The 16,861-nt window shown below is 49.8% G+C and overlaps 1 protein-coding gene across 4 annotated transcripts in view; it reads left to right on the forward strand.

The window, feature by feature from the left end:
* LOC147604136 (HEAT/U-box domain-containing protein) overlaps positions 1-16,861 on the forward strand; it is a 216,357-nt gene that overhangs the window by 81,106 nt on the left and 118,390 nt on the right. For 2 of the 4 annotated variants that reach the window (XM_086795503.1, XM_086795505.1), the window contains one exon: positions 10,416-10,518. In XM_086795503.1, coding sequence (XP_086651629.1) covers positions 10,416-10,518 — 103 coding nt within the window. The remainder of the gene's footprint in view (positions 1-10,415; positions 10,519-16,861) is intronic. The other 2 variants (XM_086795506.1, XM_086795504.1) reach the window with 1 other exon arrangement.

Consider the following 16,861-nt stretch of genomic DNA (forward strand, 5'->3'; position numbering starts at 1 on the left):
CTAGTACCGTACTTTTCCTCATAGGTGTTTCAGTTTCAGTTAGTTTTAGTTGTTTTTGCCTTTTCTTACACAGACATTGTATCAGATCCACCAATTGTTGTAAACTTTTTGGTCTCATAGGTCATTTTGGCCTTCTGAAGATGTTAATATATCATTTCATTTCATTTCATTTCATTTCATTTCTCTCTCTCTCTCTCTCTCTCTCTCTCTCTCTCTCTCTCTCTCTCTCTCTCTCTCTCTCTCTCTCTCTCTCTCTCTGTTCGCTGCTTCGCTACTGTCCTTCGCTACTGTTCGCTTTTGCCCACTCGCTACTGTTCGCTTCTGCCCACTCGCTACTGTTCGCTTCTGCCCAGGCATTTCAACGCCGTCTCTCTCTCATTGTTCGCTGCGCTAGCTTGTTCGCTTCTGCCCAGGCATTTCAGCGCCATCTCTCTCTCATTGTGGGCTGCGCTGGCTTCCCCCCTTTCCCCACCCACCCTTGCTCAGGCCCCCAAGGCAGCAACATAACTCTCTCTCTCTCTCTCTCTCTCTCTCTCTCTCTCTCTCCTCCCTGCCTGTGGGAAGGACTGCAGAGTGATCCGGAGAAATGGCCCCGAGTCTCCAAGAGAAACTCGAGGCCCTCGAGACGGCAATGAAGGCACTAATCAAGGAGAACAAGAAGACATCCGATTCCAACCTCAATGAGGTGGAGAACAAACTACACCGGCACATCATGGCTCTCGAAGCACGGGTCACGAACCTCGAACAAGAGAATACGGCACTCAAGGAGGAGGTGAGTGCATTGAAAGTGGAAATGGTAGCCATCAAGAATACTGAGAAGGAAGAAGGGGAGATCAATGACAACACTCTCACGGCCATCAAAGAAGAGATCTCCAAGGAGATCACAAAGGACATGGAGGGAAAACTCGAAGCCAAGCAGTCAGGATGGGTTGAGGTGGTGAAGAAGAACATCCGTAAAGAAGTGAGGGTGGAGACTCAAAGGGAAGAACACCAAATCATTCACACCACCATTGAGGAGGAGAAGATGAGGCATGCCCGCCGCCTCAACATTCGAGTCACAGGTATTACCGAGACACCCGACTCCACTCCCGAGAAAGATGGACAGCTTCTATGCGTGAAGCTCGGCTACAGGGAAGAGCACCCTCTCCCCTTCACCTAAGCATGGAGAGGCGGGAAAGACTCAACACGCAAGCAAGCTCTCATCCTAGAGTTTGCAGGAGAGACGGAGAGGGTCACCTTCATGAGGAAGAGGGTCATACTACGAGGTTTAGAGGGAGTTCCTATTTTCTTGGATGATGATCTCACGAGGATGCAGCTTGAGCATAGGAGAGCTTGCATGCCACGAGTCTTACACGCGGAAGAGAAGGCAAGAAGGCCTTCTATCGAGATGGTCGGGTCATCATTGATGGCCGGCCCATGGATTAGCGGTTTGGGGCCCATGGGACACAGACCAGGCCACTGAACAGAGATACACATGGCAGTATGGAACTGTAATGGTTAACTATGGGTGGAGCTTGGACGACTGGAGCATGTTATGGTGGGGAGAGACATCATACTTGTGAGAGAGGGCTACCTCGAGTAGAGGGATTCCAGTGGGAGTCAGCATACAGGAGGACTACACGCCAGGGTACCTCGAGAGGGTCGGGGGGAGTAGCAGTTCTATTCAGACGGGAGCCACAGGGGAGACTGAGAGTGGTAGCACATGATCCAGAGGCCAGATACATGTGGATCAGCTTACAGCTCTCACAGGACAGCGTTTATACATAGCTCTATGTTACTTTTCTCCTTCAGGATCCTCCTATGTCATTACAGAGGACATGCCACAGGAGGAGGAGACAGGAGCCTCGCCATACACTTGTCTGTCAGAGGAGATTATGCATTATTCTACACTAGGGGAAGTATTTCTTACGGGCGACTTCAATGCCCACACAGAGAGCAGACAGTGTGAGGTGTATGACTATGATGACATGGAGATCCTCCACCCTGTGGATCCAGAGGAGATAGCAGCTAGTCGGGCATCAGAGGACACTGGACCAGATAGAGGACATTCTGGGGACCACTTACTAGAGTTGGGAGCCAGCCATCGTCTCGTTATTTATAACGGGATGCTACAGTGGCCGGGATCAGGAGGGTTGACATGCTTCCCACATGGGGGTCATGCACGGACCGGAGGCACGGTGGTAGACTACATCATGGGGTCTTTGGAGGCATCACAGCTTGTCACCTCATTCTCCATTCCACCTCGTCCTATTGGGGCAGATCATACATACTTGGCATTTTCACTAACCGGATCACCAGTATCACCAGCCCCCCACATACCGACGCCACACACTACCATCTACTTCAGACATATACACTGGCAGACATATACACTGGCAGAGTAGAGGATGGGCTCCTCCTCATGGATCCCCTGGCACCTATGGACACCATTACAGCCCAGCTGGCATCACTCCTACACACGGCTGCATTACAGAGCTTCCCACATCGTGTCCACTCAGGAGAGCCTGTGAGATCTGGGACTATGCCCCAGAACAGATGGTATGATGACGAGTGCAGAGCCCTATACTCACGCCTCCGCATACAGAGAGCCTTGGGAGCCATCACAGAGCAAGAATCGAGGAGAGATGAGGAGACTTACTCGCCGCAAAAGGCGGGCCTTCGCAGAGATACATGAGCTAGAGATCTTTCATTTCTTCATGAGTAGAGATAGCCCTGTCTCATGGAGGCACTTCAGAGAGCCCCGGACACCGACACCTATTGCAGACCCATAGACATGGCACACATATGCAGAGGGCCTATACCACGTCCCACAGCAGCCACCTATACCTCAGCCACAGGAGCCTCGACCTACCACAGCTAGCTTCTTTACCCACTCGATGGTACAGGAAGCTATCCGCTGCCTACAGCATGGACGGGCCGCCGACCATATGGGCCTGCAGGGTGAGCATCTCATATATGCAGTAGATTCTTTGGCTCCTTTTCCTGCACACCTGTTTAACAGGGCACTAGCAGAGGGTTTGCCTGCGGAGTGGACGATGCACACCATTGTGCCGATTCACAAAACAGGGGATATGCTCGATCCGAGCGACTACAGGAGGGTGATGGTTGGCCACGTGCTGGCCAAACTCTATGGTGCAGTGTTGGAGCAAGAGCTTAGCTTGTATGCTGAGCGAGCAGGTTTACGCTCATCAGGGCAGGCAGGCTTCAGGAGAGCTTTCTCTACCACTGACCATGTATTCACTTTGAGATGTATGATTGATCAGACCAGAGTGAGGAAGAGAAAGCTCTATTGCTGCTTTGTGGATTTCCGCAAGGCATTTGACACAGTACCACGAGAGAGGCTTTTTCAGCGCCTGCAGTCTCTTGGCATACCAGCAGATATGACATGGGGCATCTATGCATTATATGAGCAGGTTTTTGGGCGAGTCAGATGTCCAGGAGGTATGTCCGAGACTATTGCTAGCACCATTGGTGTGAAGCAAGGATGCCCACTTTCCCCCACGCTATTTGGGTTATACATTGATGAGGTGGCTGACTTCATCACACGGGGAGGCAGAGATGGAGTTGATTTAGCAGGTACCTCAGTACATATTATGCTTTATGCTGATGATATTGTATTAGTGTTTGAGTCTCCAGGTGGTCTACAGCAGCATCTATATGCACTCGATGATTTCTGCACACAGAGGGGTCTTACTGTGAACCTTGGGAGAACCAAGGTTATGGTCTTTCACACATCGAGACAGGGCAGGAGTCAGCTGACATTCACTCTCGCAGGACGCCAGGTGGAGGTGGTGACATCATACGTGTACCTAGGGGTTACCTTCTCTGCAGTAGCCACACGCTTCACCATGGGTTCAGCAGCCAGAGCTAGATTGACACGGGGATATGCAGCATTGGCTATGCTAGAGAGACAGTGCCACCAGGCGCATTTTCAAGAGCCTCGGATGAAGGGGTGGCTATTTGACACATTAGTCACACCTGCATTGATGTATGGAGCATCGGTATGGGCGCCAGGCCTTGCTACCCATTGGTGGACACAGATAGAGAGACCACAGGCCCTCATGATGGCACGCATGATACGCAGCAAACCGTCAGTACCGCATGATACGCATGATACGCAGCAAACCGTCAGTAGCTCATGACATTATCCGAACTGAGTTTGCTGCGCCTCCTATGATGGTAGAGGCCATATTTCAGACTATATGCCTGCTAGACAGATTCAGAGAGATGCCACAGGACAGATTGTCATACAGAGCTTTTGAGGCATCTAGACAGCTGGCTGAGGCAGGAGACAGAGGATCATGGTATGCACAGGTCACACGTTGGTTCTCACAGCATGGCCTAGACATGGATCATCTACCACCATTCCAGTATGACAGGGATGCACCACATATCCGTCTCTCACATAGTGAGAGGAACAGAGTATTGAGAGAGGACCTATGGCAGCTCTGTACACGAGAGACATGGATATCGCCTACACAGCCTCTTCCACCGAAGATGCTATACTACAGAGATCACTTCATGAGTATCACTGATGATGGATATATAGAGAGGCCTAGATACATGGAGGGCTTTTTACCACACGGCTCTTGAGTGGCTATTGGTCAGCTTAGAGTTTCATCACACCGATTGGAGATTGAGACTGGCAGAGCAGCACGGATCCCCCGAGAGGTTAGGGTATGCAGATTGTGCAGAGAGGAGGTGGAGAGTGAGGAGCATTATGTATGCAGATGCAGAGCATATACAGCCATCAGAGAGAGATATCCCATTTTATTCAGAGAGCCACATTCCCTACGCCAGATCTTTGAGGCAGCAGACGAGTGCATACTGGGGAGATTCATTCTAGACATACAGCGCCACATAGAGACATCATTACAGGCTCAGACAGCTTCAGAGGGGGGACGACAGACACAGATTGCTACATTTTTTCAGAGATCCATCCCACTCCGAGCCCCTACACGGCAGGGAATTACTCTCCAGAGAGCAGAGACACTCAGAGCCCGCAGAGGACACCTGGCTTTCAGACACCACGCCTATACCAGAGAGAGATGACAGAGATCAGAGCTCAGTTTCACAGAGAGGGTGCGGAGCGACTGGCTCGCTTCAGAGCACACCCAGGCATGTTCTTCAGGGAGCTGTTGACACCCCCTTCATTGATGTATACCATTTTATACCCCCAGTATGGTACAAGATGGAACTAGCTAGGTTGCATATCATGATTGTATACTCCATGCATATAGCTTTGCATTCTCCTAGTAGTAGAGCTCCATCTCCTCCCCCACTCATTGTACTTATTGCACACCCAGATTCAGCTTTTTAGTTCAGTACTTTTTCATTTTGTTGGGATGACAGAGGATACCCCATACAGGTACACCGATTTTGTCTCATAGGCCGAGTTCGGTCTTTTGGAAGACGTTAATAAAATCTTTCTTTCTTTCTTTCTTTCTCTCATGGCGTGATCACCTTTGTGCACGCCCTCTTTTGTTCATGCTATGCATTGGTGTCAGCGCTGCATATTGTTTGCTCTTCACGCCTGCTTATGCAACGCGCTTACCTTCCCCACACGTGCCCTGATGCGGTGCTTCGTGCCTGCTGCTCACGCCTGGCTGTGTGTATACCCAGCTTCCCTGCCCGACCCACCCTTCACCCCATCCCACAGGGCATTCATCCCTCGCTGTAAATGTCATTCTCACCGCCCAAAACACGGAACACTGGGCGACGAGGGTACTTTGGAAAATTGAAAGAGGCCTTACAGGATCTTGAATCATTCAATAATACATCGAAATCTGCCCTCAATTCTAAGATGCATGGATGTATAAGCTTACTTAGAGACACCCTTTATCAACAGGAAAATGAATTTGTAGTGCTGGAGAAACAGATAGAAGAGGGTCATTCAGCCCTCAAGGCTGAATTCTAGGCCAGTTTATATGAGAAATCGCCCAATGCAAGGAAGACATGTATGGCTGAACCATTCTTCTTCTTCACAAGAAGCACGGGAGATGAGCTTAAGTGAGTGCTGGAGCTCCACTCCCCCCTGCGGGCCTGCAGTTCCCCATCGCCTAGCCCTACCCTCGCGCCCCCCTTCGCTTAGCCCTCTGCACTCACCACCCCCCTTCATTGCATGTGCCTCCCCTCTTCCGTCCCCACCCCAACCCTCCTCATCCCATCCCATCCCCTCCCCCCCCTGCGGCCTTGTTCCTTCTCCACCTCCGCCCTAGCCTCCTTGCGCACCTGGCTGTGTGCCGTCGCCTCGCTTTCCCCCCTTCCTTCCATGCTTCCGCCTGCACACCCCCCCTCCCTTTTCTTACCTTCTCTCTTTTCTTCCTGGTTAGGTGCTTATAACTCTCAGTTTTTATAAAAAACTCTATGGTAAGTTTCGGCATCTTCTGGTCTTGAACCCCCAGGAGGACTCCATGGCAGTCGATCCGTCATCCCCGATTGAGGCCGCCATCCTTTGCCTGTCCTTTTCAGAAGAGGATCTCTAGCTCCTCGCTACCACAACCGCTTCTTTGGAGGCCTCCACTGTGGTATGCAAGATTGTGGGTAGCCACCCGGCTGCGGAGAGTTTAGGGATCTGTTACAAGCAAGCCTTCGCAGCGTGCCTGGAAAGATGAGTGACATTCATCCCTTGGGGTGTGGCTACCATCAGGTTGAGTTTGATTCGCTTGCAGCTTCGGACAGTGTCATGCAGCTGAGCCTCGTCCCATTGCATACGGCCCAGGCCTTCTTTGCAAGGTGGCAGCACGGCTTCGACCCGGCACTGATCCTTTGGCTATCATCTCAGGATTTCCTATGACAATATGCTTCCTAGGTCTTAGGAAGGAGTACTTTCCTCTCCTCCTAGTGATAGGTAGTGCTATCGGAAGAGTGATGGAATCCACCCCAAACGCCACTTTGGTCATTTGTGCATTTTCATTATGTTAGTGTATTTAACCCTTAATCACTTGTTATTTTATCATTATGTTAATCCCTTGGCATTAGTGCACTTCTAACCACCTTACTTTTCTAAAACGTTAGCCTCACCCTCTCTCGCGATAGAGTAGAGTAGAGAATGAATCTACCGCAATAGAACCTCTCTCACATGTAATTATTGAACCACACTTAGCTCACACAAGACTCACACCACAAGTGAGCAAGAGAGTACATTCAAGTTTAGATAATGGGATTGTCCTTTCTCATTAGCAAATGTGTCTTATATACATGACCACCTTTTTACATATGGCCGCCCAAGATTGTGTCTAGGGTACCCATAGTCTAAAACTTCTATTTATAAGATGCTTCGGACTTCTAGATTTGACATTCTAGCGAGAATTTCCATTATTTGGAGACATTAAACACTCATTATGTGCAGTCAAAACTTACAAAAATTTGGCATAACACCCAAAGTCATGGTCATAATAACCATAGTGGTTACCTAAAGTACACCTTGAAAGACCTCCATCCCAACGAGTCCTCATCACAATCTCGAGACAACTGCATCTAGACACCCATGCATTTTTATGAGGACATCTTGGAGACTCACAACATTCTATAGACCCACGTTTTGTAGAACTGTGTCCAATATCTAGAGACCACTATGGCGAGGAGACCACAGAGAATGTTGAGGGGGATCATAGACATGGTTCATGGACACATGGAGGGCTCTTCGTCTCATCCCCCGAAAGGTACAGTTCTTAATAGTCTTTGTAGCCCTATTTTGTGGATGGAGAGTGACCATGCATTCCTAAAAGAGGCACACAAGGCAAGAGCCCACCAGTGCTTCCTTGGGCTTGTCATGCATATGATGTATTCCATTGATCTACCTGGCTATTCCTTTTGTTCTAATAGCACTTTCTTGGTCTCATAGGCCATGTTGACCTTTCGTAGATGTTGATAAATCTTTCTTTCTTTGTTTCTCTCTCAATCATCTCACCCAATCTCTCCACAAGGTTGCCCAACCTTTGTAATTTGACTGGGGGGTTTAAGGAATTAAACTCAACTATTAAACATGAGTAGGGCTGCAAATTCAGGTCCAAATCTGCCCCTAACTCTGCTCATAGAGGATTAACATGTCCATTAGCATAGAGATTAACTGATGCACATTACATCCTCTCATGCTGAATTGGAGCACTAGGGCTCTCCATACAACTTTGCTTCGTTTCCACTTTGGTCGATCATTAGACCTCACTCCATGTCCATTAGATTTGCTGAATCACCTGTAGCCTCATCCTTCTCCTCATAGATTTTGGAGAGCCTCTTCTGTAGTTCCTTGCAAAATGTCAAGTTGACCTCATCCTCCCCCAATAGGATTTGGAGAGATCCACCTCCTCGGGGTATGTTGGGCTGGACCTCATCTCCTCAAAATGGGGTTTGGAGAGACTCGGGCTTAGGCTCGGGTTCGGGCTCGGGCTCGGGTTTGAGGTTGTTTCGTCGAGCAATGGTACCTCAATTGGAATCTCCTCTTTGTGAGAGCGTCCTCTAAAAGTTCCTTCCACCGTGGAGGCTCTTCTTTTTTGGAGACTGCACCCTCCGTCTTGGGTTAGTCTTGGGCTGCATCTCAGCCCTAGGTGGTACCTTCCTAGTACATTGTACTCAAAGTTCTTCTTGGATCCATGCCAACCATTTCTCCCAAGCTTTCGGAAGCTCATCATCACCAACAATCTCGTGCATCAACACAACCATTATCTAGATGTCTCTCTCTGCAACCACCAAACGAGAATTTGGGCTGTCCAATGCCTTAGGGCCCATGACTGACTCTCTCTGTTGCTACATGCAAAAATGGGCTGAAACCCTAAAAATGCAAACCCTAATTTGGTTTTTCCACTTTTCTCATTGATTCTAGGGCTGAAACACTATTGCAAGGAATAAACTCATGAAAAATAGGGAAACCTTACAGTTGACCTCCAAATCCTAAAACACAAACCCTAATTTCAAAAGCCCTAATTTAGCATGCACAAAAAACCTCTAGCTAAGGATCGCCTTAGGCTGACCTAAGCTTTTCAAACTCAAGTACATGCCTTTTTATACAACTTTAAGGCACCATCACACCCATATGCATATTGGATAACTCACACACACACATCTTCTCTCTCCTTTCTCATATACAACTTTAAGGCACCATCGAACCCATATGCATATGGGATAACTCACACACACACATCTTCTCTCTCCTTTCTCAATTACAACTATGATTATAACTCACACATCCGGGCATACTGCCGTGCTACAACCACTTGGCATAGATCTAGGGATCGTATAGCTTGATCTATCTTGCCAAACCTGGCTCCCGGAATAGTAGCACTTGAGCCACAAGCTCAACACTAGCGCTAATACACCTAGACTCTCAATTACAACTATGATTATAACTCACACATCCGGGCATACTGCCGTGCTACAACCACTTGGTCTTCCACTTGGCATAGATCTAGGGATCGTATAGCTTGATCTATCTTGCCAAACCTGGCTCCCGAAATAGTAGCACTTGAGCCACAAGCTCAACACTAGCGCTAATACACCTAGACTCTGAGGACCACTCCACGTGGGTCTGCTGGTGTAAACACATCCATGGATATAACTGGCCAACTAACAACTTTTATCAACAAAATCAAAATTTTTACAAATATAATCGGGGACTAATCCAAAATGGTGAGAACCATTCCTTTCTTTCTTATACTATCAAATCCCCTTGTTGGGTTGACTGCATAGTATGATGGTGAGTGCAAAAAAATGTGAAGACGTCTGCAATGAGCAAGTCCGCCAAGGTACAATCTTGTGCATGCTAAATGGAACAAGAATACACGCTAGGTCCAACACAATAGCTGCACATTTCTAGCACAACTAGCTTAGAATATTGTTTAGCAGCAACTCTTAAGGTTTTTTGGTAAAGGTTTCTAGAACAAAAATTGGCATGCCCCCTTAGGGACCCAATGATTTGGTAAGCCCACATTGAGGCATACCATACCTTCTCTCTGTGATTTCTGTGCCCTGCTACTTCACGCATTCCATTTGTTAGTGGCAGACCTACAGTGAATTACCATTGTCCACAACTATGCATCTCATCAGTGAGGTATGGAGCATCTAAAAGAAGTCTCATGCTCTTTTTGATAGTCCTAACATGCCTCCAAAACTGCTCCCTTTCGGTGTAAGTCCTTGTGGAACCCTCTTATCAACTGATTGCTAACAACAGCTGCAATTGTTGTTTTTGGAGGATCAGAGAAAATGTTAAGTGATTGTAGGCTATAGCTGGACAGTAGATGTGAAGGATGGATTCTGTTGGGGAAAGGGGGGGGTGTTGGGTAGTGGGTGGGGTTAGGGTGTGTGGTGAAGGGTTCAGACATTGGCGGATTCTTCTTACCTAGAGCTTTCAATGTTGTAGCACTTAAAAAAAATAAAATGTCACGGGTTGTTCATCTCAGTTTTTGTTTCTTATCTTGCAGTAGAGGGCTTGCTCCACATTTACGATCAGTAATGGGTGCGTGGTGGGTATCTCAATTCGATCCAGTAAAGGAGGTCTCTGCAGCTGCACAACAATCTTTCCAAGTAAGGTTCTGAGAAACTCAAAACACTGCGTCATCCATAAGGTTTTGACTATTAAGGTTTACATCGTGTGCTTATGTGTAGAATTAGTCTCTACATGGTGATGATAGAGTGATGTGATCCAAAGTTTTGTCTCTACATCATGTGTTCATGTGTAGAATTTGTTTCGATCCAAAGCTTTGTGAGTAGGTTTTCATGAGGTCAAGCTTGCACTCTGCTTGTACTCTCTTCCTTGCGGAGTTTGGGAAATATGAAGCTAGCTTGTGCAATTCCTGTTCCAGAACAGACTCCCGTTCCATCTGTCCGTTCTTGTTCCATGTGACTATGCATGTGACGCCTCTCTGTCCTAGCTCGAGAGTAAGCATAATTTGAGCTCCACCTTTCACAATGCTGGCATCTGTAGGAGGGGGGAAGGGGTACTGCTACGGAGATATGAAGGAACACAAAGAGCAACACCTCCAAACTGGAGGACACCACCTCCCCATCCTGATCTCTATGGCCTGAGCCTCCCAACTCCAGCTGAGCCAAGGGCCAAAGATGGGTAAGCATGTCGGTGATGCGCAGATCGTGTAGACGATGAGAGAGCTCAATTGCCTGCCCCTGGATGGCGGCAGACACCGACTCCATGTCCCAATCCGTCCTCGGGGCTGCACTCAGGGGGAAGGAGAAAATCATTGCGCCACTCTCTGGTGTGGAGGGCATGGAGTGATGAAAAACCACACAAATCCGAATGGGAGCCACCGTCTCCTCGAAAATGCCGGTTCCTTCGATAGGGAGACATCGGAAGATATTGTTGTCTATTGGCTGCCCTAGGACCTTGGGGGCCCCACCTGGCGACTCTGGCGGGAGAGCCCTCACCGGAGAGGCGGCGATGGTCACCTCTATCGGCTCAGATAAGTGATGAATCAAGCGGCGTACTGAACTCGCCGGCTGCCTTTGCTTCGGGCTTGGTGCGGCGGGAGGGTGGTGGGAATGGTGAGGAGAGGTGGAGGGAGGGAGAAGAGCGGGCTCCGAAGGAGACGGGGCGGGGAGTTGTTGTAGGCAGAGTCGGAGACAAAGGGTGGGGGGGCGGAGGGGGACGGGGGAGCCGTGTGGAGGGAGAGGGAATTGGATGGGGGAATCCTCCAGAGAGGAAGGGTGCAAGGAGGGCTTCACCGAAGGCTCCGTAGGGTGAGCAGACCTCACTGGAATCTGGGAACCTGGAGAGGAATCTTGACGGGGTAACGGTCTCCAAACCAGGGGGCGGGATGTGGGTTCCTGGAGGTGATTGGGGGGCCCATCGCCGTTGGGTGGCTGCTGCAATAAATGCTCAAGACGGTTCTCTGATGAAACTATATCCTCCTATGCTTTGCTAGTGTGGTGCGCTCAGTGGCACCGCTCAACTCTGGAGGTCAGTTGGTGGCTCCGTCAAGGGCCAACTGTGTGCCACTCTTCGGCATTGGGGGCGGTCTCTTGGATTGTCAATGAGGACAAGCTCTAGCGAGATGTCCGATCTGCCTTCGTAGGGGGATACCATCACTCTCTTGATAGCACCACCTATCACCGGGAGAAGAGAAAGGTATTCCTTCATAAGGCCTGGGAAATAGACTGTCACGGGAAAGCATCAAACGCCAACCAGAGGGTCGGATGTTGGGTCGAAGCCGTGTTGTCACCTCACAAAGAAGGCTTGGGGCGTACGCAGTGTGACGGGGTTCAGTTGCATGACTCTATCCGATGTCGCTAGTGAGTCATACTCAACCTGGTAATAGCCATGCCCCAAAGGATTAATATTAGTAATCTTTCCAACTGCACCAAGGAGCATCTGGCCTATGAGACATGGAGGAAACAACATGAAGACAAAGAGATACACATAGCAGTCTGGAACTGTAATGGAGTCCTATGGACACATCCAGACTTGAGGAGGTGATGGAGGGCCGGGATATCATCTTGATGACAGAGACACATGAGAGCCCGGAGAGGGGCTTACCACGGGTTGAGGGTTATCAGTGGGAGTCAGCTCACCGACAGGGGATGAGACAGGCCACCTCCCGAGGTTCAGGAGGTATTGCAGTGCTTTTCAGACATGGGTTACATGAGCATGTTCGAGTCATAGCACGAGACTCGGAGGCGAGACACATGTGGATTAGCTTACGCCTCTCGGAGACCAGATGGATTTATATCGCCCTTTGCCACTTTCCTCCAAAGGGGTCGTGGTTTGCCACCACCGAGGAGCCGGGTGGAGGAGAGGCTAGTGAGTCTCCATACTCTGTCTTATCTGAGGAGATCTTACACTATTCGACACTGGGAGAAGTCTTATTGATGGGGGACTTCAATGCACGGACTCAGAGCAGACAGTGCGAGATCTATGACTTTGAGGATCCCTTGAGACTAGAGCCGCTAGCTACAGAGGATACAGGGACCACTCGGATCTCCGCTCTGACGGAAGAGCTGACAACACTGGATATGGGCAACATTTGCTGGAGCTTGGGGCCCGACACCATCTCGTTATTTATAACGGGATGACTCAGTGGCCAGATTCAGGTGGGTTGACTTGCTTTCCAGTGGGGGGCGGTAGTAGTACAGTGGACTAGGTGATGGGATCCCGGGATGCAGAAGATATGGTGTCTCACTTCACCGTACCACCATGCCCCATTGGGGCGGATCATACATATCTATCCCTCACTTTCAGGAGCTTACTGGAGAACCACCCACCCATCATACAGCCACCACGCACTATTTTCCACTTCACTCAGGACCTAGCCGATGTGTATGACTATCATGTTCATGATCAGCTATTTGCCTTAGACCCATCGGCACCCATGGCTATGCTCACCTCCCAGCTCTCACATGTACTGCACTCCGCAGCCGCGAGGAGTTTCCCATACCACATATAGACAGGACAGCCACCTACATTTGGGAGCATGCCCCAGAACCGATGGTATGATGATGAGTGCAGAAACCTTTACCACAGTCTCCGAGTGCAGAGGGCTCGCGGGGAGATCACCCAGAGACAGGCAGGCAGGAGGATGCATACTCTCACCCGCCCTAAGCGGCGAGCTTATGAGGAGGCTCAGTACTGGGACACATATCACATGCTCATGAGCAGAGATGCTGCTGCTGCTTGGAGGAGACTCAGAGAGCCCGTTCTCCCACACCTATAACCGATCCTCAGACCTGGCAGACATATGCAGAGAGACTCTATAATGTGCCTGCACAGCCCCTATACCACAGCCCACAGAGCCATGCTCCACAGTCTCCACCTTCTTCACCCCACCTATGGTTAGGAGGGCCATATGCCGACTCCAACATGGACGGGCGACAGATCATACAGGATTACATGGAGAGCATCTCATCTATGCTATTGATACATTGGCACCATTTCTTGCTCATGTCTTCAGCAGAGCTCTGTCAGAGGGGTTTCCGGCTGAGTGGACGATGCACACTATTGTGCCGATCCATAAAGCGGGAGATGTACTAGACCTCGGGAACTACAGGACTATCACGATTGGCCATATATTGGCCAAACTATATGGGGCAATTTTGGAGGCAGAGTTGAGCACTCATGCAGAGGTTGGGGGATTGAGAGCAGCAGGCCAGGCAGGCTTCCGACGAGCCTTCTCGACCATCGACCACATTTTTACATTGACGTGCTTGATTGATCAGGCCAAGGCACGGAGGCAACGGTTCTATTGTTGCTTTGTAGATTTCCGCAAGGCATTTGATACTGTGCCCAGAGAGCGCCTCTTTCGGCGACTACAAACACTAGGCATACCCTTAGACATGATGTGGGGCATATACAGGCTATATGAGCAGGTCTTTGGGAGAGTCCGATGCCCAGGAGGCTTGTCCGACACAGTTGCTAGCACCATTGGTGTGAAGCAGGGGTGCCCGCTCTCCCCCACGCTCTTTGGGCTCTATATTGATGAGGTGGTCGATTACATCACACAGGGAGGAGGCTCTGGGGTTGAGCTATCAGGTATTACTGTCTATGTTATGCTTTATGCTGATGACATCGTCTTGGTATCCGACACGCAGGTTGGGCTTCAAAGACACCTTGTGGCTCTTGATGACTTCTGCGCATAGCAGGGTCTCACAGTGAACCTTGGGAAGGGGGAGTCGGCTTCCAGAGGTGAGAGGATACAGATGGGAGTCTGTTCAACGCACAACAAGGGGCACCCAGGGGGTCGGGAGGGGCGGCTTTACTATACAGGGAGGAGCTTCAGCATGTGATACAAGTGGTCGGGCAGGATGAGGCTGCACGGTTTTTGTGGGTGAGGATCCAGACAGAGAGGGCCTGGGACATCTACCTTTTAGTGTGCTATGTTGCACCCTCCACTTCTAAATATGCCACCCATGGAGAGTTCCCGTACCTACCCCTTTATGATGTCATTATGAAGTTTTCCAGTCTAGGGGACATCCTCTTTGCTGGAGACTTCAATGCCTGCACCGCATGTGCACAGGTGCCCTTCTTTGAGACAGATGATCCTATGTACCAGGAGATTGACACGGTGGATACAGATCTGGAGCGGAGCCTGCATAGACTATGGAGAGTATCTCTTAGCCCTTGGCGGGGCTCATAGGCTAGCCATTTATAATGGCCTGGCTAGATTGCTTGGATCCAACTCCTTCACCTCCTACCCCTTCGGACATGGTGCCAGTATAGTGGACTATCTAATGGGATCCCTCTCTCTCATCCCACTCATTCCGGAGTTTACCATCTCGCCTCGCTCCATTGGTGTTGCAGCCAACCATGCATACCTGGCCTTCTCCCTCACATGCCGATACACCATCCAACCACTTGCTTTGTCCCATCACCGCGCGAGATACGACTTCACTAGAGAGACCTCTTCCATCTATTTTGATCACGTCTACGGCATCCTCTCCGACCTCGACCCCCACATCCCACTTGATGAGCTTACCACACACCTCTCAGCCACCCTCCATACGTCTACTGCAGCCACCTTCCCGCACTCCAGAGCCACCCCTACATCACCAAGAGGGACTGTCCCACATAATAGCTGGTACGATGAGGAATGTCATGATACTCGAGCCCGTCTACATCAAGAGGTGGCGCTAGGATCCACCACTCACCAGCAGGTGTGAGTGATCTTTCGACGTCTCACACGGAGAAAGAAGAGAGCCTACCTTGCCAGGCTTGAGCAGGAGCTATACCAGCTATTTCTTGGGAGGGACTGTAAGGAGGCCTGGAGGATCTTCCAGGATCATCGCTTGTTGACTCCGATTACTTCACCCAGCACTTGGCACACCTATGCCACCTCTCTTTACCATGCCCCCGAAAAGCCACCTCTCCCCCATCCATTCGAACGTCGTCCCCCACACTCTTCCTTCTTTCACTTGAGCATGGTGAGAGATGCTATTGACAGGATGCAGACTGGGAGAGCACAGGATCATGATGGACTCCTCATTGAGCATCTCTCTCATGCTAGGGACACGCTAGCCCCTTTACTGGTTCACATGTTTAACAGGGCTCTATGTGAGGGCTTCCCTGCCAGTTGGTCATCGACTACTATTGTACCTATCTTGAAAGCAGGTGACCCCATGGACCCAAGCAACTACAAGACTATCATGATTGGTCACACCTTGCCAAGATTTATGGTTCGATTTTGGAGCATGAGCTTAGTAGATGGTCCCAGGAGCAGAGATTGAGAGCACCGGCGCAGGCAGGCTTCAGGAGAGGGCACTCCACACTAGATCATATCTTTACACTACAGGGGATCATTGAGGGGAGAGCTCACGGGCATCGGATATACTGCTGCTTTGTGGATTTTCGCAAAGCTTTTGATACCGTCCCACGGGCCAGACTATTGAGGAGACTGCAGGATATGGGAGTGCCAGCAGAGATGCTTTGGGGGATCATTACACTCTGTGAGTCAATCACAGGCACAGTATGGGCTGCAGGAGGTGACTCAGAGATCATACACAGCACTATCGGGGTGAAGCAAGGCTGCCCCTTGTCTCCTACTCTATTTGGTCTATACATTGACGAGATCTCGGATTACATAGATAGATAGGGAGGACCAAGAGCACATTTAGCAGGAATTCTGATACCGATCCTCTTGTATGCGGATAATATTGTTCTTATTTCTAATTCACCAGAGGGGCTGCAGAGGCATTTGGATGCATTACGGGCCTTTTGTGAGGACCGGGACCTCATTGTGAACCTTGGAAAGACGAAGGTCATGATCTTTAACACCTCCTCACAGTGGATAAGTAGATCTGCAGTATAGTTTACATATAGTGGAGAGCCTGTGGAGTATGTTACCTCATATGTATACCTTGGGATCACTTTTGCTGGACCTCATTTCTCGATGCGGAAGGCGGCCGAAGCTAGATTGATGAGGGGATA

Source organism: Cibotium barometz, chromosome 62 (genome assembly GCF_041138505.1).
Source record: "Cibotium barometz isolate CiBa-2024 chromosome 62, ASM4113850v1, whole genome shotgun sequence".
NCBI classification, from domain to species: Eukaryota; Viridiplantae; Streptophyta; class Polypodiopsida; order Cyatheales; family Cibotiaceae; genus Cibotium; species Cibotium barometz.